Source organism: Rhinoderma darwinii, chromosome 13 (genome assembly GCF_050947455.1).
Source record: "Rhinoderma darwinii isolate aRhiDar2 chromosome 13, aRhiDar2.hap1, whole genome shotgun sequence".
NCBI lineage: Eukaryota > Metazoa > Chordata > Amphibia > Anura > Rhinodermatidae > Rhinoderma > Rhinoderma darwinii.
The window spans coordinates 17,173,346-17,193,086 of NC_134699.1; the positions used below are offsets into that span (position 1 = coordinate 17,173,346).

A 19,741-nucleotide genomic window follows, 5' to 3' on the forward strand; every position below is an offset into this window, starting at 1 on the left:
GGACTCTGTATTTCGGGAAGTCTCTAGGGGAGCAGTCTATCTCTGATGTTTCATGGCACCCTATTGAGACATCCGGCCAGTAGATTTCTACTCAAAAATACCTAGTGTTGTTTTTGGGAATTCTTATGTGGAAAAAAAGGACACATGTTGCCTTCTAGGATATCTGCCAGTAGTGGCGTATATATAGCAGTCGGGGCCCTATTATGGTCCTGGGTCTTGCTCCCTACACTCTTTGCTTGGCCCTTGACCCAATTCTTCATGGTTTGCTAACAGTGCAGCTCCTCTGGAGAAGGGAGTTCTGCACAGTTTCTCGCCACCCAGAAGCAAACGGGATGGAACCAACCAGGACTAAACTCCTTCTCTCGAAGAGCCTCACAGCATGATCTGCCTCTGGTATGTACGCACTTGTCTGCAAGGCCACATACTGAACGTAACGCTGTTCATACACATTAGATGTATGTCAGCCGATCCCGCTGATTTTGGCAGAAACGGTCGACCACACAATGTCTATGGTGACGTCCCGACTCTACTTTTGTTCATTTGGAAATAAGCGGCCGCCAGAGGAGTCTGGCAGCGGTTTTCTCCCTGATAAAAACACATTAACATGTGTATGGAGGAGTCGGGAGGAATAGCTGATCGTTCGGTCAACTACTAAGATGCCCAAAGCGGTTGTAAACCAGTTTTGCTAGAGTCCTGGACAACAAATCTTCCTAGTCATGCAAAGCAACAGGAAAAGTTGGTTGTATTACTGCACAGTTCGGTGACACGCTGGAAGACAACCCCAGTGGGCATCCGTTTGTTTTACATTCAGCCTCCTGAACGGCAAATCTACCTGGCCACGCAGTAATACAACCTACATTACCTGCACTGCCTCATGTCTGTTAGTCTGCTCAGGTCTATGTTGGGCTGTAGGGTAGACATTAGGCAGGAAAGAAGGGATGGGCAGAAGTGGCATAGACCAGAGGAATGATTCCCAGGAACACAGACGAGTGCACACATGTAGAGGTTGACTGATGATGTGAATTATTATACCTGTGCAGCACGGGCTGGTTGTTACTGGAAAAAGATTGAATTCGTTATCTTAAAATCAAAGGTTCATATAATAATGGTGACATGTTCTAGTCTCTGGATCCTTGTGAAATGGTGACGGATAGTGCGGCAGAATATGGATCTCCACATTGTAGGGTGGTTATTAAAGTCTATTGCTGCTGCTTCTTCCATCTGTAGTGTTTTCATGGAGGGCTGCCGTTGTGTGGAGCTGGACTGCTGGGAAGGAACGGCCGGAGAACCTGTGATTTACCATGGCCACACTCTCACCTCCAAGATACTGTTTAAGGATGTAATCTCCACCATAAAGCACTATGCATTTAAAGTAAGTCGTCCGCAAGTTTTGGACTGTTGCAAGGGGAGAGTGTATGGCTAAGTGGGTTTCATGCATGTTAGTCGAGGCTGTAAAGCACTGCTCTTCTTGGGTTACATTTAGGTGACCATGCAGCTAGTCAGCAGGCTTCAGACGTTTCTTTAGTGCAGCCCTTCATGTACCTGGGTGTGTAGTCTTTGTCTCAGTAGGTTGCAGCCTTCGGAGTGAATGGTGACCGACAACTACCAGCAGGTGGTGCTCATGCCTAAAGATGGCAGCCATCCGGCACAATGAGAGAAATGCAAGGAAGCAGCTGATAGACCATGAGAGTTGTTTAGTTACTGACATGATCACCCAGAATGGGCAGGGCTTTGGAAGCAGGTTTGTGATGTAGACTGATGTAATAGAACTATTTGCTGCCTACAAGACTTTGATGTGTAATATTTTAGTTATGCCACCTCACAACATTGTAGTATCATTACTCCTCCTCTTGTTATACCTGTTTGTTCAGGTCCTTTTATACAGACCAACAATTGGGTGAACGAGCATTCTTCAGCTGATCGCATCTTTTATGCAGCTAAAAAAAAAATGGTTGGTAGCGTATGTCACTGTGTAAACCCGAAATGTTGCAAATAACTGGAGACGAGCGATCGTAGTAACGATAATTTTTCCCGATACTACGAACATTGCTCTGTTTTTAAAGGGATCGACTAGCTGTATTGTCGATCAGCGCTTGTTTTGAAAGTGGTAAACACGGGTGATATCTGCCTATCTAAAACCATTTTTTATTTAGTTATTTCCTTGTCTGTAACTACCAGGTAAACGTACCTGTCAGGTAAAACTAGATCCGCCAAGTTCAAACGTAGCTTAAATACTGCAGAATTTCCTTCTGAAATTTCCATGCAGCAATTCTGCAGCGTATTACAGTAGCAGCACAGTGGAAAAGACATGCAGAAATTGACTTGCAGTGTCGATACTTCATCTGCCGCATGTCAATTCTCTTGCGAAAATTCTGCGGAATTTCCACACAGTCTGGTTGGAAATTCCACAGTGTTTTACGCTAAGGCTGGGTTCACACGAGCATGTGACGTCCGTAATGGACGGAACGTATTTCGGCCGCAAGTCCCGAACCGAACACAGTGCAGGGAGCCGGGCTCGTAGCATCATAGTTATGTACGACGCTAGGAGTCCTATGAAACACATTTATATGTCATGTTGACTAGATATGCCATATAAAGTCTGTCCTAAACGAGTGTGGTTCGGTCACGTTTTACCATCTGTACCTGTAAGGATCCCGGTGCTGCAGGCATGATACAGACGCTAAAATGCAGCCGCATTATGTCCTTAGTGTGATAATGCAACTGCTGGAAATCTTACCAATCCCAAGACTGATGCTAGTTTAGTTTTAGTTTGGTGAGTGTATATTAATTCTTGTACATATGATGTTCCATATGACAGTATTCACCCTATCCAGTCATCTTGTCTATTGAGAATCACTGTGGGTTGGAACAACAAGTGACAATGGCTTATCACCTACGGACCATCCTCGGGGACATGTTACTAACAGATCCAATAAGAAATGCTGATCCATCGAAACTGCCATCCCCAGAGGTGAGAGAACACAGTCCGCGTTACTACGTGGCATCATCTAGAGATAAATGACTATTGTTATGTCAGTCGTTTATTTTTATTTTTACAATCCAGTCTGTGTATCTATTAGGGTGGGAGACCTTTAACCAGATTACAGGTTTATTGCTTTCTTTTTTAGCTTCTAAAGGGTAAAATCTTAATAAAGGCAAAGAAGCTCAGTGAGCGCAGATCATCCGATGAAGAGGAGGGAAGAACCAGGATGGTGAGTGTGGAGACAGTGGACATGGGATACATTATTATTTAGCCTGGAAATGGGAGGAAGTAATGGGTACACACATGTACAAACCAGCGGCAAGATCGTATGACCAGCGCTGATACCAGAAGTCATCTGTTCAGCATCAATAATTACATTACACGTGGCTTTCATTCATCACACGACATACCTTTTACATTGCTCATGGTTATGATACTGGATATTGGTAAATGAGAAACTGCAGCAGGTACGGGATCTGGTCAAGTTGGGAAAATGATCAAACGGATCTACAATGTAGAATATTCATTACATTCATACTTTCCTTGTCTTACCATCCAGGACGTTGCACAGGAGCTCTCTGACCTGGTGGTTTACTGTCAGACGGTGGAGTATCGGGACCAGCCCGGGAACGTGTGTGAGATGAGCTCATTCAGTGAGGACAAGGTGCGCAGGCTGATGAAGGAATGTGGTAAGTCTCTAGGATGCTCCAAAAAGCATTTAAAGAGGCTCTGTCACCAGATTATCATATCCCTATCTCCTATTGCGTGTGATCGGCGCAGCAATGTAGATAACAGTAACGTGTTTTTTTTTTTAAAAGCTATCATTATTGGCTAAGTTATGAGCGAATTTATATGTATGCAAATGAGCCTTTCTAATGGACAACTGGGCGTGTTTACTTCTTTCACTGCACAATCACACTGTGCTGTGGATCATGCTGGACTGGAACAATGAGAAGTGTATGACGCTGATTGGTCACTGATTGGTCAGCCTCATACACTCCTCTGTACAACGCCCAGTTGGTAAAAAGTAAAAACACGCCCAGTTGTCCATTGAGAAACTCATTAGCATAAATCTAAACTAGCTCATAACTTGCTCAAAAATGATGGTTTTTCAAAATAAAAACCACTATCTACATTACAGCGCCAATCAGACTATGTAAGAGATAGGCCACTTTAAGCCCTTAAATAAAATACTCAATAAATAGAAGTCGAGTTGCTTTCTATCAAGTTAAAACTAAGAAAGTTTTTTTTTAATATCACTTGGTTATACCTAGTATGTTTGCCATTTGCGTTTCTACAGGGGGTGACACCCAGCTTTCCTAGACTACAGGAGCATTTTAAAGGGTTAATCCTATCTCCGACAATGGCATATCCACGGGGGTCCCCTGATCCACCTGGTGAGGCAGCCGCCTGCCACCACATCCAGGCAGAGAATAAATAGGCGGCTGCTTGCTCGTCTGTTTCCAGTAGTTCCATAGAACAGAATGGAGAGGCGTGTGGCCCACTTGTTCTCTGCCTGGATTCCTGGCACCTGTGTTCTCTAAATAGATGCAGGAGAGAGACCTTTGTGACGTGCGGAAGGCTATCACGATAGTCCCCCTGCTATTTTCATTGACAGAATATTGGTGTTGCGGAGCTTGCCTGCGTTGTTTCCAGCAGAGAAAATGCAAGCAGGTGCTCTCTAATCTGCTATTCATCACTGCTGACTGTCCGGTTTATCTCCATGCAGGAAATACTTTAGTTCGTTACAATACCCGGCAACTCAGCCGCATTTACCCTGATGGAATGAGAGCCAACTCATCCAACTTCAGTCCACAGGAGATGTGGAACGCGGGCTGCCAGCTTGGTAAGATTACACTTCGGTACTATTAATGTTTATCTTTTTGGCCTTACTGTGATTTTTTTTTTTGTATAGTTTTTTCTGACTGTACACCTTTTTCTAGTGGCTCTGAACTTCCAGACCCCTGGGTACAAGATGGACTTGAATCGGGGACGTTTCCAGGACAATGGTGTCTGTGGCTACATTCTAAAACCAGAATTCTTGCGGAAAGAGAATACCCAGTTCAACCCAGAGGATGTCAGCAGTAGTATGAAGATTCTGCTCGTCAGGGTGAGGTGCTGGTCGTACTCACGAGCATTTATATAAGGGAATAACATACCATCAAACGGGAGAAACTTATTAAATGGGAGTGGTTCTTGAAGAAAGTAAAGTCTTTATATGAATTTAACTGGCTTGATTTCCATATGGGATTGTTGGGAGGTTGGAAAACCAGGTGAGGCTTGGCTTCAAATAAAGTGGCTGTGGGTGCTTTTATAGGCCAGATTTACTGGCTGGTAAGGAGTGTTGATCAACGATAAAGCAAGTCCTTTGGCACTACATGGAGCAATGATGAACGAACAATCTTTATTAGAGTCGTTCGTCCCCATATACTTGCATTTTGTCGGCAGCACATCCGCTGTTTTACATGGTCACTTGTTGACCGCACATCTGCCCGTTTTTTTGTTGACTAATTAATTAAAGATGTGATCAGCTGATAAATGGGCATCTACTCCTTGGTCGGCTCCCTGTTTACACTGATCCGAAACAAGGGTTTGTATGGTCATTGGCCACTGTTTAAAGGACCTTTAGTCTTTCTTTCTACCTTAGAATCCAGGCTAGCTGCAGGCGTTTAGGTGCTTGCTGCATCCAGATTATTATTGCGTTTTAATAGAAGCTGGATAAACCAGTATAGCGTATGCTTCCCGTAGTGGTGGCTGAAAGTTTTTGCTGTTCACAGATACTTGTGTTTTGCATAGGGTACATTCACATACGGCAGATTTGTTTTCTACGTTTCTGCGACTGTCCCATTCATCTGCATGGGGTTGTTTCTGCAGCACGTGCATTGACATTGATTTCTGCAAGTCTAATTGTGATTAATGGGACAGTCGCACAAGTTACTGCAAAACATATGCTGCATGTGACCTCACCCTAAATGGTTCAGTTGTCTTAGATATAATTTTTTTTTAGCCTGTTTTATGATTCAATATTGAATTCCGTTTTTGTTTTACCCCAATAGATACTTTCTGCTCAGCAGCTTCCTAAACTAAACCAGGAAAATCCAAACTCCATCGTGGACCCATTTGTACGGGTGGAGATTCACAGTTTGGGGAAGAAGAGAGAAAGTGAGACTAATTACATCCTCAATAACGGTGAGAACCCCTATACTGTATGTAATCTGGTTACGTGAGGATCAGTTGGAGTCATATATATTTCTGTAGGTGTAGAGATTTCAAAGGGTACCTAAACGTTGAACAAACTTCTGACATGTCGCTGTGACAAGGACTGAGTAGTCTGATCCTGCAGTCATATTGCTAGCCTCCTGAATGTATGTTAACCCCTTAGTGACCAGCCTATTTTAAACCTTAATGACCAAGCCATTTTTTATGTTTCTCCATCATCGCATTCCAAGAGCTATAAGTTTTTTATTTTTGCGTCTACATAGTTGTATAAGGTCTTGTTTTTTGCGGGACAAAACGGACAGGCATCTGCTAGGTCATGCCTCCGGCATGATCTAGCAGGCATTCGCTACAGGCAGACTTGGGGGCCTTTATTAGGCCCCCGGCTGCCATTGGAGACACAGACACTCGGCAATCTTATCGCCGGGTGTCGGTGGGAGAGAGAGGGAGCTCCCTCCCTCTCTCCAAAACCACTCAGATGCGGTGCACGCTATTGTGCACCGCATCTGAGGGGTTAAACGGGACAATCGATACTAATAGCAGGGACGCCCCCAGCCCTCAGTTACCTCTGGCAGCTGAGAGCAGGGAGATTTGACAGCTCCCTGCTCTGTTTACTTATCCTGACGCAGTGCCGTAAAAAGGCATATGCATCAGAATAAAGCCTGTTAGTGGCTGCTGTTAAAAGGCGTATTGGCAGTCACTAACGGGTTAAATAGAAGTAGGAGATGGATTCTTTATTCCTGCTCCTTTCCTACTGACTACACATAAATCTGTATAGGAACTGCAGCCACCAAACAATAGATTTTAATAAAGAGAATTTGCAATGGTCTATTTCCATTTAGTGCATATTTACATTACTTGGTATTTGTAATTCTAAACTTCCTTGATTAGTTTATACCATGAATAACATTTAACACAGATTTTAGGGGTTTCATGTACTCCATTAGGGAATTTCATTGAGGACCCAGAGCAGCTATTAAGAGTCTCATTCTGAAAGACCTAACACTTCCGTGCATTACAGTTTTTAAAAGGGGTTGTCTGCAGGATATATAAATATCATTAGAATACCACTCTTGACAGGTTTTAACCCCATGTGGGATGAGGAACTACAACTGGAGGTGCTGTGCCCGGAATTGGCGCTTGTCAGATTTGTAGTTGAAGATTACGACAAAACGTCCAGCAATGACTTTGTGGGACAATTTACTCTGCCATTTCCCAGCTTGAAAAAAGGTAAGTGGGAGAGAAGTGGCTGGATATGTCTTATGAATGCTGCCCTTACTACCCAGGACTGCCATACATGCTGTAGTAAGAGGAGCAATAGTAAGATGAGGGAGGGAGGGGGGGGAGGAGGGAGGGGGAGGGAGGGGGAGGGAGGGAGGGCGAGGGCGGAGTGGTGAGTGAGGAGGCGGAGTGGTGAGTGAGGAGGCGGAGTGGTGAGTGAGGAGGAGGCGTGGTGAGGAGTGGTGAGTGAGGAGGAGGCGTGAGTGTGGAGGAGGCGTGAGTGTGGAGGAGGCGTGAGTGTGGAGGAGGCGTGAGTGAGGGAGGAGGGGTGGTGAGTGAGAAGGCGGCGTGGAGGAGGAGGAGTGGTGAGTGAGTGAGGGAGGCGTGAGTGAGGAGGGGTGGTGAGTGAGAAGGAGGCGTGAGGAGGAGTGGTGAGTGTGGAGGAGGCGTGAGTGGGGAGGAGGCGTGAGTGTGGAGGAGGCGTGAGTGTGGAGGAGGCGTGAGTGTGGAGGAGGCGTGAGTGTGGAGGAGGCGTGAGTGTGGAGGAGGCGTGAGTGTGGAGGAGGCGTGAGTGTGGAGGAGGCGTGAGTGTGGAGGAGGCGTGAGTGTGGAGGAGTGGGTGAGTGTGGAGGAGGCGTGAGGAGGAGTGGTGAGTGAGTGAGGAGGGGTGAGTGAGGAGGCGTGGTGAGGAGGAGGCGGCGTAGTGAGTGAGGAGGGGGCGTGAGTGAGGAGGGGTGGTGAGTGAGGAGGAGGCGTGAGTGTGGAGGAGGAGGAGTGGTGAGTGAGGAGAAGGCGGCGTGGTGAGGAGGAAGAGGCGTGTTTGAGGAGGAGGCGTGAGTGAGGAGGGGTGCTGAGTGAGGAGGAGGCGTGGTGAGTGAGGAGGCGTGAGTGAGTGAGGAGGCGTGAGTGAGGAGGCGTGGTGAGTGAGGGAGGGGTGGTGAGTGAGTGAGGAGGGCGTAGGTGAGTGAGGAGGGGGGGTGGGTGAGGAGGGGGCGTGGGTGAGTGAGGAGGAGTGGTGAGTGAGTGAGTGAGGGAGGCGTGAGTGAGGAGGAGGCGTGGTGAGGAGTGGTGAGTGAGGAGGAGGCGTGAGTGTGGAGGAGGCGTGAGTGTGGAGGAGGCGTGAGTGAGGGAGGAGGGGTGGTGAGTGAGAAGGCGGCGTGGAGGAGGAGGAGTGGTGAGTGAGTGAGGGAGGCGTGAGTGAGGAGGGGTGGTGAGTGAGAAGGAGGCGTGAGGAGGAGTGGTGAGTGTGGAGGAGGCGTGGTGAGTGGGGAGGAGGCGTGAGTGGGGAGGAGGCGTGAGTGTGGAGGAGGCGTGAGTGTGGAGGAGGCGTGAGTGTGGAGGAGGCGTGAGTGTGGAGGAGGCGTGAGTGTGGAGGAGGCGTGAGTGTGGAGGAGGCGTGGTGAGTGAGGAGGCGTGAGTGAGTGAGGAGGCGTGAGTGAGTGAGGAGGCGTGAGTGAGGAGGCGTGGTGAGTGAGGGAGGGGTGGTGAGTGAGTGAGGAGGGCGTAGGTGAGTGAGGAGGGGGGGTGGGTGAGGAGGGGGCGTGGGTGAGTGAGGAGGAGTGGTGAGTGAGTGAGTGAGGGAGGCGTGAGTGAGGAGGAGGCGTGGTGAGGAGTGGTGAGTGAGGAGGAGGCGTGAGTGAGTGAGGAGGCGGAGTGGTGAGTGAGGAGGGGGCGTGGGTGAGTGAGGAGGGGGCGTGGGTGAGTGAGGAGGGGGCGTGGTGAGGAGTGGTGAGTGAGGAGGAGGCGTGAGTGAGGAGGAGGCGTGAGTGAGTGAGGAGGAGTGGTGAGTGAGGAGGCGGAGTGGTGAGTGAGGAGGAGGCGTGAGTGAGTGAGGAGGAGGGGTGGTGAGTGAGGAGGGGTGGTGAGTGAGGAGGGGTGGTGAGTGAGGAGGGGTGGTGAGTGAGGAGGGGTGGTGAGTGAGGAGGGGTGGTGAGTGGTGAGTGAGGAGGCGGAGTGGTGAGTGAGGAGGAGGCGTGAGTGAGTGAGGAGGAGGCGTGAGTGAGTGAGGAGGAGGCGTGAGGAGGAGTGGTGAGTGAGGAGGAGGCGTGAGTGAGTGAGGAGGAGGCGTGAGTGAGTGAGGAGGAGTGGTGAGTGAGGAGGAGGCGTGGTGAGGAGTGGTGAGTGAGGAGGAGGCGTGAGTGAGTGAGGAGGAGGGGTGGTGAGTGAGGAGGCGGAGTGAGGAGGGGTGGTGAGTGAGGAGGGGTGGTGAGTGAGGAGGGGTGGTGAGTGAGGAGGGGTGGTGAGTGAGGAGGGGTGGTGAGTGAGGAGGGGTGGTGAGTGAGGAGGGGTGGTGAGTGAGGAGGAGTGGTGAGTGAGGAGGCGGTGGTGAGGAGGAGGGGTGGTGAGGAGGAGGCGTGAGTGAGTGTGGAGGAGGCGTGAGTGAGTGAGGAGGAGGCGTGAGTGAGTGAGGAGGAGGCGTGAGTGAGTGAGGAGGCGTGGTGAGTGGGGCGGAGGCGTGGTGAGTGGGGCGGAGGCGTGGTGAGTGGGGCGGAGGCGTGGTGAGTGGGGCGGAGGCGTGGTGAGTGAGGAGGAGGCGTGAGTGAGGAGGAGGCGTGAGTGAGTGAGGAGGCGTGAGTGAGGAGGCGTGAGTGAGGAGTGAGGAGGCGTGGTGAGGAGGAGGCTTGGTGAGTGAGTGAGGAGGCGGCGTGAGGAGGAGTGGGGAGGAGGCGTGGTGAGTGAGGGAGGCGTGAGTGAGGAGGGGTGGTGAGAGGAGGCGTAGTGAGTGAGGAGGAGGCGTAGTGAGGAGGAGGCTGAGTGAGGAGGGGTGGTGAGTGAGGAGGGGTGGTGAGTGAGGAGGGGTGGTGAGTGAGGGAGGGGTGGTGAGTGAGTGAGGAGGGGGTGGGTGAGTGAGGAGGGGGCGTGGGTGAGTGAGGAGGAGGCGTGGGTGAGTGAGAGGAGGAGTGGTGAGGAGGAGGCGGCGTGAGTGAATGAGGAGGCGTGAGTGAGGAGGCGTGAGTGAGGAGGAGGGGTGAGTGGTGGTGAGGAGGAGGCGTGGTGAGTGAGAGGAGGAGTGGCGTGGTGGTGAGTGAGAGGAGGAGTGGTGAGGAGGAGGCGGCGTGGTGCGTGAGTGAGGAGGAGGCGTGAGTGAGGAGGAGGCGTGAGTGAGGAGGAGGCGTGACTGAGGAGGAGGCGTGAGTGAGGAGGAGGCGTGGTGGTGAGTGAGGAGGCGTGGTGGTGAGTGAGGAGGCGTGGTGGTGAGTGAGGAGGCGTGAGTGAGTGAGGAGGCGTGAGTGAGTGAGGAGGCGTGAGTGAGGAGGAGGAGGCGTGAGTGAGGAGGAGGAGGCGTGAGTGAGGAGGAGGAGGCGTGAGTGAGGAGGAGGAGGCGTGAGTGAGGAGGAGGAGGCGTGAGTGAGGAGGAGTGAGTGAGGAGGAGGGGTGGTGAGTGAGGAGGCGGCGTGGAGGAGGAGTGGTGAGTGAGGAGGGGTGGTGAGTGAGGAGGGGTGGTGAGTGAGGAGGGGTGGTGAGTGAGGAGGGGTGGTGCGTGAGGAGGAGTGGTGAGTGAGGAGGAGGCGTGAGTGAGTGAGGAGGAGGCGTGAGTGAGTGAGGAGGAGGCGTGAGTGAGTGAGGAGGAGGCGTGAGTGAGTGAGGAGGAGGCGTGAGGAGGAGTGGTGAGTGAGGAGGAGTGGTGAGTGAGGAGGAGGCGTGGTGAGGAGTGGTGAGTGAGGAGGAGGCGTGAGTGAGGAGGAGGGGTGGTGAGTGAGGAGGCGGAGTGAGGAGGGGTGGTGAGTGAGGAGGGGTGGTGAGTGAGGAGGGGTGGTGAGTGAGGAGGGGTGGTGAGTGAGGAGGGGTGGTGAGTGAGGAGGCGGCGTGAGGAGGAGGCGGTGGTGAGGAGGAGGGGTGGTGAGGAGGAGGGGTGGTGAGGAGGAGGGGTGGTGAGGAGGAGGAGGCGTGAGTGAGGAGGCGGCGTGGAGGAGTGGTGAGTGAGGAGGAGGCGTGAGTGAGGAGGAGGCGTGAGTGAGGAGGAGGCGTGAGTGAGTGAGGAGGAGGAGTGGTGAGTGAGGAGGGGTGGTGAGTGAGGAGGGGTGGTGAGTGAGGAGGGGTGGTGAGTGAGGAGGCGGGAGGAGGCGGCGTGAGGAGGAGGCGGTGGTGAGGAGGAGGGGTGGTGAGGAGGAGGGGTGGTGAGGAGGAGGCGTGAGTGAGGAGGCGGCGTGGAGGAGTGGTGAGTGAGGAGGAGGCGTGAGTGAGTGAGGAGGAGGCGTGAGTGTGGAGGAGGCGTGAGTGAGTGAGGAGGAGGCGTGAGTGAGTGAGGAGGAGGCGTGGTGTGTGGTGAGGAGGCGGCGTGGTGAGTGGTGAGGAGGCGGCGTGGTGAGTGGTGAGGAGGCGGCGTGGTGAGTGGTGAGGAGGCGGCGTGGTGAGTGGTGAGGAGGCGGCGTGGTGAGTGGTGAGGAGGCGGCGTGGTGAGTGGTGAGGAGGCGGCGTGGTGAGGAGGCGGCGTGGTGAGTGGTGAGGAGGCGGCGTGGTGAGTGGTGAGGAGGCGGCGTGGTGAGTGGTGAGGAGGCGGCGTGGTGAGTGAGGAGGAGGAGTGAGTGAGGAGGAGGCGTGGTGGTGAGTGAGGAGGAGGCGTGGTGAGTGAGGAGGAGGCGTGGTGAGTGAGGAGGCGGAGTGGTGAGTGAGGAGGCGGAGTGGTGAGTGAGGAGGCGGAGTGGTGAGTGAGGAGGCGGAGTGGTGAGTGAGGAGGCGGAGTGGTGAGTGAGGAGGCAGCGTGAGTGAATGAGGAGGCGTGAGTGAGGAGGCGTGAGTGAGGAGGAGGGGTGAGTGGTGGTGAGGAGGAGGCGTGGTGAGTGAGAGGAGGAGTGGCGTGGTGGTGAGTGAGAGGAGGAGTGGTGAGGAGGAGGCGGCGTGGTGCGTGAGTGAGGAGGAGGCGTGAGTGAGGAGGAGGCGTGAGTGAGGAGGAGGCGTGAGTGAGGAGGAGGCGTGAGTGAGGAGGCGGCGTGGTGAGTGAGGAGGCGTGAGTGAGTGAGGAGGCGTGAGTGAGGAGGAGGCGTGAGTGAGGAGGAGGCGTGAGTGAGGAGGAGGCGTGAGTGAGTGAGGAGGCGTGAGTGAGTGAGGAGGCGTGAGTGAGTGAGGAGGCGTGAGTGAGTGAGGAGGCGTGAGTGAGGAGGAGGCGTGAGTGTGGAGGAGGCGTGGTGGTGAGTGTGGAGGAGGAGTGGTGAGTGAGGAGGCGGAGTGGTGAGTGAGTGAGGGAGGCGTGAGTGAGGAGGAGGCGGAGTGGTGAGTGAGGAGGAGGCGGAGTGGTGAGTGAGGAGGAGGCGTGAGTGTGGAGGAGGAGTGGTGAGTGAGGGAGGAGTGGTGAGTGAGGAGGAGGCGTGAGTGAATGAGGAGGAGGCGTGAGGAGGAGTGGTGAGTGAGTGAGGAGGTGTGAGTGAGGAGGAGGCGTGGTGAGGAGTGGTGAGTGAGGAGGAGGTGTGAGTGAGGAGGTGTGAGTGAGGAGGCGTGGTGAGTGAGGGAGGCGGCGTGGTGAGGAGTGGTGAGTGAGGAGGAGGCGTGAGTGAGGAGGAGTGGTGAGTGAGGGAGGCGTGAGGAGGAGGCGTGAGTGAGGAGGCGGCGTGGAGGAGTGGTGAGTGAGGGAGGAGTGGTGAGTGAGGAGGAGGCGTGAGTGAGGAGGGGTGGTGAGTGAGGAGGGGTGGGTGAGTGAGGAGGGGTGGGTGGGTGAGTGAGGAGGGGTGGGTGGGTGAGTGAGGAGGGGTGGGTGGGTGGGTGAGTGAGGAGGGGTGGGTGGGTGAGTGAGGAGGGGTGGGTGGGTGAGTGAGGAGGGGTGGGTGGGTGAGTGAGGAGGGGTGGGTGGGTGAGTGAGGAGGGGGCGTGGGTGAGTGAGGAGGGGGCGTGGGTGAGTGAGGAGGGGGCGTGGGTGAGTGAGGAGGGGGCGTGGTGAGGAGTGGTGAGTGAGGAGGAGGCGTGAGTGAGTGAGTGAGGAGGCGTGAGGAGGAGTGGTGAGTGAGGAGGCGGAGTGGTGAGTGAGGAGGAGGCGGAGTGGTGAGTGAGGAGGAGGCGTGAGTGTGGAGGAGGAGTGGTGAGTGAGGAGGCGGCGTGAGTAAGGAGGGGTGGTGAGTGAGTGAGGAGGGGGCGTGGGTGAGTGAGGAGGGGGCGTGGGTGAGTGAGGAGGGGGCGTGGGTGAGAGGAGGAGGCGTGAGGAGGAGTGGTGAGTGAGGAGGAGTGGTGAGTGAGGAGGAGGCGTGGTGAGTGAGTGAGGGAGGCGTGAGTGAGGAGGAGTGGTGAGTGAGGAGGAGTGGTGAGTGAGGAGGAGGCGTGGTGAGGAGTGTGGAGGAGGAGTGGTGAGTGAGGAGGCGGAGTGGTGAGTGAGGAGGCGGAGTGGTGAGTGAGTGAGGGAGGCGTGAGTGAGGAGGAGGCGTGAGTGAGGAGGCGGAGTGGTGAGTGAGGAGGAGGGGTGGTGAGTGAGGAGGCGGCGTGGAGGAGGAGTGGTGAGTGAGGAGGAGTGGTGAGTGAGGAGGAGGCGTGGTGGTGAGTGAGGAGGAGGCGTGGTGAGTGAGGAGGAGGCGTGGTGAGTGAGGAGGCGGAGTGGTGAGTGAGGAGGCGGAGTGGTGAGTGAGGAGGCGGAGTGGTGAGTGAGGAGGCAGCGTGAGTGAATGAGGAGGCGTGAGTGAGTGAGGAGGCGTGAGTGAGTGAGGAGGCGTGAGTGAGGAGGAGGAGGCGTGAGTGAGGAGGAGGAGGCGTGAGTGAGGAGGAGTGAGTGTGGAGGAGGAGTGGTGAGTGAGGAGGCGGAGTGGTGAGTGAGTGAGGGAGGCGTGAGTGAGGAGGAGGCGGAGTCGTGAGTGAGGAGGAGGCGGAGTGGTGAGTGAGGAGGAGGCGTGAGTGAGGAGGCGGAGTGGTGAGTGAGGAGGAGGGGTGGTGAGTGAGGAGGCGGCGTGGAGGAGGAGTGGTGAGTGAGGAGGGGTGGTGAGTGAGGAGGGGTGGTGAGTGAGGAGGGGTGGTGCGTGAGGAGGGGTGGTGCGTGAGGAGGAGTGGTGAGTGAGGAGGAGGCGTGAGTGAGTGAGGAGGAGGCGTGAGTGAGTGAGGAGGAGGCGTGAGTGAGTGAGGAGGAGTGGTGAGTGAGGAGGAGGCGTGGTGAGGAGTGGTGAGTGAGGAGGAGGCGTGAGTGAGTGAGGAGGAGGGGTGGTGAGTGAGGAGGCGGAGTGAGGAGGGGTGGTGAGTGAGGAGGGGTGGTGAGTGAGGAGGGGTGGTGAGTGAGGAGGGGTGGTGAGTGAGGAGGGGTGGTGAGTGAGGAGGGGTGGTGAGTGAGGAGGGGTGGTGAGTGAGGAGGGGTGGTGAGTGAGGAGGCGGGAGGAGGCGGCGTGAGGAGGAGGCGGTGGTGAGGAGGAGGGGTGGTGAGGAGGAGGGGTGGTGAGGAGGAGGGGTGGTGAGGAGGAGGGGTGGTGAGGAGGAGGAGGCGTGAGTGAGGAGGCGGCGTGGAGGAGTGGTGAGTGAGGAGGAGGCGTGAGTGAGGAGGAGGCGTGAGTGAGGAGGAGGCGTGAGTGAGTGAGGAGGAGGAGTGAGGAGGGGTGGTGAGTGAGGAGGCGTGGTGAGGAGGAGGCTTGGTGAGTGAGTGAGGAGGCGTGGTGAGTGAGGAGGCGTGCGTGAGTGAGGAGGCGGCGTGAGGAGGAGTGGGGAGGAGGCGTGGTGAGTGAGGAGGAGGCGTAGTGAGGAGGAGGCTGAGTGAGGAGGAGGCGTGGTGAGTGAGGAGGAGGCGTGGTGAGTGAGGAGGAGGCGTGGTGAGTGAGGAGGAGGCGTGGTGAGTGAGGAGGAGGCGTGGTGAGTGAGGAGGAGGCGTGGTGAGTGAGGAGGGGTGGTGAGTGAGGAGGGGTGGTGAGTGAGGAGGAGGCGTGGTGAGTGAGGGAGGGGTGGTGAGTGAGTGAGGAGGGGGCGGGTGAGTGAGGAGGGGGCGTGGGTGAGTGAGGAGGGGGCGTGGGTGAGTGAGGAGGAGGCGTGGGTGAGTGAGGAGTGGTGAGTGAGGAGGAGGCGTGAGTGAGTGAGGAGGAGGGGTGGTGAGTGAGGAGGCGGCGTGGAGGAGGAGTGGTGAGTGAGGAGGGGTGGTGAGTGAGGAGGAGTGGTGAGTGAGGAGGCGGGAGGAGGCGGCGTGAGGAGGAGGCGGTGGTGAGGAGGAGGAGGGGTGGTGAGGAGGAGGAGGCGTGAGTGAGGAGGAGTGGTGAGTGAGGAGGAGGCGTGGTGGAGGAGGAGTGGTGAGTGAGTGAGTGAGGGAGGCGTGAGTGAGGAGGAGTGGTGAGTGAGGATGAGGCGTGAGTGAGGCGGCGTGGTGAGGAGTAGGAGGAGGCGGCGTGGTGAGTGGTGAGGAGGCGGCGTGGTCAGTGGTGAGGAGGCGGCGTGGTGAGTGGTGAGGAGGCGGCGTGGTGAGTGGTGAGGAGGCGGCGTGGTGAGTGGTGAGGAGGCGGCGTGGTGAGTGGTGAGGAGGCGGCGTGGTGAGTGAGGAGGAGGCGTGGTGGTGAGTGAGGAGGAGGCGTGGTGAGTGAGGAGGAGGCGTGGTGAGTGAGGAGGCGGAGTGGTGAGTGAGGAGGCGGAGTGGTGAGTGAGGAGGCGGAGTGGTGAGTGAGGAGGCGGAGTGGTGAGTGAGGAGGCAGCGTGAGTGAATGAGGAGGCGTGAGTGAGTGAGGAGGCGTGAGTGAGTGAGGAGGCGTGAGTGAGTGAGGAGGCGTGAGTGAGGAGGAGGAGGCGTGAGTGAGGAGGAGGAGGCGTGAGTGAGGAGGAGTGAGTGAGGAGGAGGCGTGGTGGTGAGTGTGGAGGAGGAGTGGTGAGTGAGGAGGCGGAGTGGTGAGTGAGTGAGGGAGGCGTGAGTGAGGAGGAGGCGGAGTCGTGAGTGAGGAGGAGGCGGAGTGGTGAGTGAGGAGGAGGCGTGAGTGAGGAGGCGGAGTGGTGAGTGAGGAGGCGGCGTGGAGGAGGAGTGGTGAGTGAGGAGGGGTGGTGAGTGAGGAGGGGTGGTGAGTGAGGAGGGGTGGTGAGTGAGGAGGGGTGGTGCGTGAGGAGGAGTGGTGAGTGAGGAGGAGGCGTGAGTGAGTGAGGAGGAGGCGTGAGTGAGTGAGGAGGAGGCGTGAGTGAGTGAGGAGGAGGCGTGAGTGAGTGAGGAGGAGGCGTGAGTGAGTGAGGAGGAGGCGTGAGTGAGTGAGGAGGAGGCGTGAGGAGGAGTGGTGAGTGAGGAGGAGTGGTGAGTGAGGAGGAGGCGTGGTGAGGAGTGGTGAGTGAGGAGGAGGCGTGAGTGAGTGAGGAGGAGGGGTGGTGAGTGAGGAGGCGGAGTGAGGAGGGGTGGTGAGTGAGGAGGGGTGGTGAGTGAGGAGGGGTGGTGAGTGAGGAGGGGTGGTGAGTGAGGAGGGGTGGTGAGTGAGGAGGGGTGGTGAGTGAGGAGGCGGGAGGAGGCGGCGTGAGGAGGAGGCGGTGGTGAGGAGGGGTGGTGAGGAGGAGGCGTGAGTGAGTGAGGAGGAGGAGTGAGGAGGGGTGGTGAGTGAGGAGGGGTGGTGAGTGAGGAGGGGTGGTGAGTGAGGAGGGGTGGTGAGTGAGGAGGCGGGAGGAGGCGGCGTGAGGAGGAGGCGGTGGTGAGGAGGAGGGGTGGTGAGGAGGAGGGGTGGTGAGGAGGAGGCGTGAGTGAGGAGGCGGCGTGGAGGAGTGGTGAGTGAGGAGGAGGCGTGAGTGAGTGAGGAGGAGGCGTGAGTGTGGAGGAGGCGTGAGTGAGTGAGGAGGAGGCGTGAGTGAGTGAGGAGGAGGCGTGGTGTGTGGTGAGGAGGCGGCGTGGTGAGTGGTGAGGAGGCGGCGTGGTGAGTGGTGAGGAGGCGGCGTGGTGAGTGGTGAGGAGGCGGCGTGGTGAGTGGTGAGGAGGCGGCGTGGTGAGTGAGGAGGAGGCGTGAGTGAGTGAGGAGGAGGGGTGGTGAGTGAGGAGGGGTGGTGAGTGAGGAGGGGTGGTGAGTGAGGAGGGGTGGTGAGTGAGGAGGGGTGGTGAGTGAGGAGGCGGGAGGAGGCGGCGTGAGGAGGAGGCGGTGGTGAGGAGGAGGGGTGGTGAGGAGGAGGAGGCGTGAGTGAGGAGGCGGCGTGGAGGAGTGGTGAGTGAGGGAGGCGTGGTGAGTGAGGAGGAGGCGTGGTGAGTGAGGAGGCGTGGTGGTGAGTGAGGAGGCGTGGTGGTGAGTGAGGAGGCGTGAGTGAGTGAGGAGGCGTGAGTGAGTGAGGAGGCGTGAGTGAGGAGGAGGAGGCGTGAGTGAGGAGGAGGAGGCGTGAGTGAGGAGGAGGAGGCGTGAGTGAGGAGGAGTGAGTGAGGAGGAGGCGTGGTGGTGAGTGTGGAGGAGGAGTGGTGAGTGAGGAGGCGGAGTGGTGAGTGAGTGAGGGAGGCGTGAGTGAGGAGGAGGCGGAGTCGTGAGTGAGGAGGAGGCGGAGTGGTGAGTGTGGAGGAGGAGTGGTGAGTGAGGAGGCGGAGTGGTGAGTGAGGAGGCGGAGTGGTGAGTGAGTGAGGGAGGCGTGAGTGAGGAGGAGGCGGAGTGGTGAGTGAGGAGGCGGCGTGGAGGAGGAGTGGTGAGTGAGGAGGGGTGGTGAGTGAGGAGGGGTGGTGAGTGAGGAGGGGTGGTGAGTGAGGAGGGGTGGTGAGTGAGGAGGCGGAGTGGTGAGTGAGGAGGCGTGAGTGAGTGAGGAGGAGGCGTGAGTGAGTGAGGAGGAGGCGTGAGTGAGTGAGGAGGGGGCGTGAGTGAGTGAGGAGGGGGCGTGAGTGATGAGGAGGCGTGAGGAGGAGTGGTGAGTGAGGAGGCGTGGTGAGTGGGGCGGAGGCGTGGTGAGTGGGGCGGAGGCGTGGTGAGTGGGGCGGAGGCGTGGTGAGTGGGGCGGAGGCGTGGTGAGTGGGGCGGAGGCGTGGTGAGTGGGGCGGAGGCGTGAGTGAGGAGGAGGCGTGAGTGAGGAGGAGGCGTGAGTGAGGAGGCGTGAGTGAGGAGGCGTGAGTGAGGAGTGAGGAGGCGTGGTGAGGAGGAGGCTTGGTGAGTGAGGAGGCGTGGTGAGTGAGGAGGCGTGCGTGAGTGAGGAGGCGGCGTGAGGAGGAGTGGGGAGGAGGCGTGGTGAGTGAGGAGGAGGCGTAGTGAGGAGGAGGCTGAGTGAGGAGGAGGCGTGGTGAGTGAGGAGGAGGCGTGGTGAGTGAGGAGGAGGCGTGGTGAGTGAGGAGGAGGCGTGGTGAGTGAGGAGGAGGCGTGGTGAGTGAGGAGGAGGCGTGGTGAGTGAGGAGGGGTGGTGAGTGAGGAGGAGGCGTGGTGAGTGAGGGAGGGGTGGTGAGTGAGTGAGGAGGGGGCGGGTGAGTGAGGAGGGGGCGTGGGTGAGTGAGGAGGGGGCGTGGGTGAGTGAGGAGGAGGCGTGGGTGAGTGAGGAGTGGTGAGTGAGGAGGAGGCGTGAGTGAGTGAGGAGGAGGGGTGGTGAGTGAGGAGGCGGCGTGGAGGAGGAGTGGTGAGTGAGGAGGGGTGGTGAGTGAGGAGGAGTGGTGAGTGAGGAGGCGGGAGGAGGCGGCGTGAGGAGGAGGCGGTGGTGAGGAGGAGGAGGGGTGGTGAGGAGGAGGCGTGAGTGAGGAGGAGTGGTGAGTGAGGAGGAGGCGTGGTGGAGGAGGAGTGGTGAGTGAGTGAGTGAGGGAGGCGTGAGTGAGGAGGAGTGGTGAGTGAGGATGAGGCGTGAGTGAGGCGGCGTGGTGAGGAGTAGGAGGAGGCGGCGTGGTGAGTGGTGAGGAGGCGGCGTGGTCAGTGGTGAGGAGGCGGCGTGGTGAGTGGTGAGGAGGCGGCGTGGTGAGTGGTGAGGAGGCGGCGTGGTGAGTGGTGAGGAGGCGGCGTGGTGAGTGGTGAGGAGGCGGCGTGGTGAGTGGTGAGGAGGCGGCGTGGTGAGTGAGGAGGAGGCGTGGTGGTGAGTGAGGAGGAGGCGTGGTGGTGAGTGAGGAGGAGGCGTGGTGAGTGAGGAGGAGGCGTGGTGAGTGAGGAGGCGGAGTGGTGAGTGAGGAGGCGGAGTGGTGAGTGAGGAGGCAGCGTGAGTGAATGAGGAGGCGTGAGTGAGGAGGCGTGAGTGAGGAGGAGGGGTGAGTGGTGGTGAGGAGGAGGCGTGGTGAGTGAGAGGAGGAGTGGCGTGGTGGTGAGTGAGAGGAGGAGTGGTGAGGAGGAGGCGGCGTGGTGCGTGAGTGAGGAGGAGGCGTGAGTGAGGAGGAGGCGTGAGTGAGGAGGCGGCGTGAGTGAGGAGGCGGCGTGGTGAGTGAGGAGGCGTGAGTGAGTGAGGAGGCGGCGTGAGTGAGGAGGAGGCGTGAGTGAGGAGGAGGCGTGAGTGAGGAGGAGGCGTGAGTGAGGAGGAGGCGTGAGTGAGGAGGAGGCGTGAGTGAGGAGG

At 57.1% G+C, this 19,741-nt stretch overlaps 1 protein-coding gene across 1 annotated transcript in view; it reads left to right on the plus strand.

Annotated features, from left to right (window-relative positions):
- The window catches only part of PLCD3 (phospholipase C delta 3), a 61,162-nt gene that overhangs the window by 25,631 nt on the left and 15,790 nt on the right, over positions 1 to 19,741 (plus strand). Inside the window, exons 7-14 of the mRNA XM_075846997.1 lie at positions 1,228 to 1,372; positions 2,819 to 2,971; positions 3,129 to 3,212; positions 3,543 to 3,672; positions 4,713 to 4,829; positions 4,927 to 5,093; positions 6,040 to 6,172; positions 7,280 to 7,429. Of these exons, the coding sequence (XP_075703112.1) occupies positions 1,228 to 1,372; positions 2,819 to 2,971; positions 3,129 to 3,212; positions 3,543 to 3,672; positions 4,713 to 4,829; positions 4,927 to 5,093; positions 6,040 to 6,172; positions 7,280 to 7,429 (1,079 nt within the window). The remainder of the gene's footprint in view (positions 1 to 1,227; positions 1,373 to 2,818; positions 2,972 to 3,128; positions 3,213 to 3,542; positions 3,673 to 4,712; positions 4,830 to 4,926; positions 5,094 to 6,039; positions 6,173 to 7,279; positions 7,430 to 19,741) is intronic.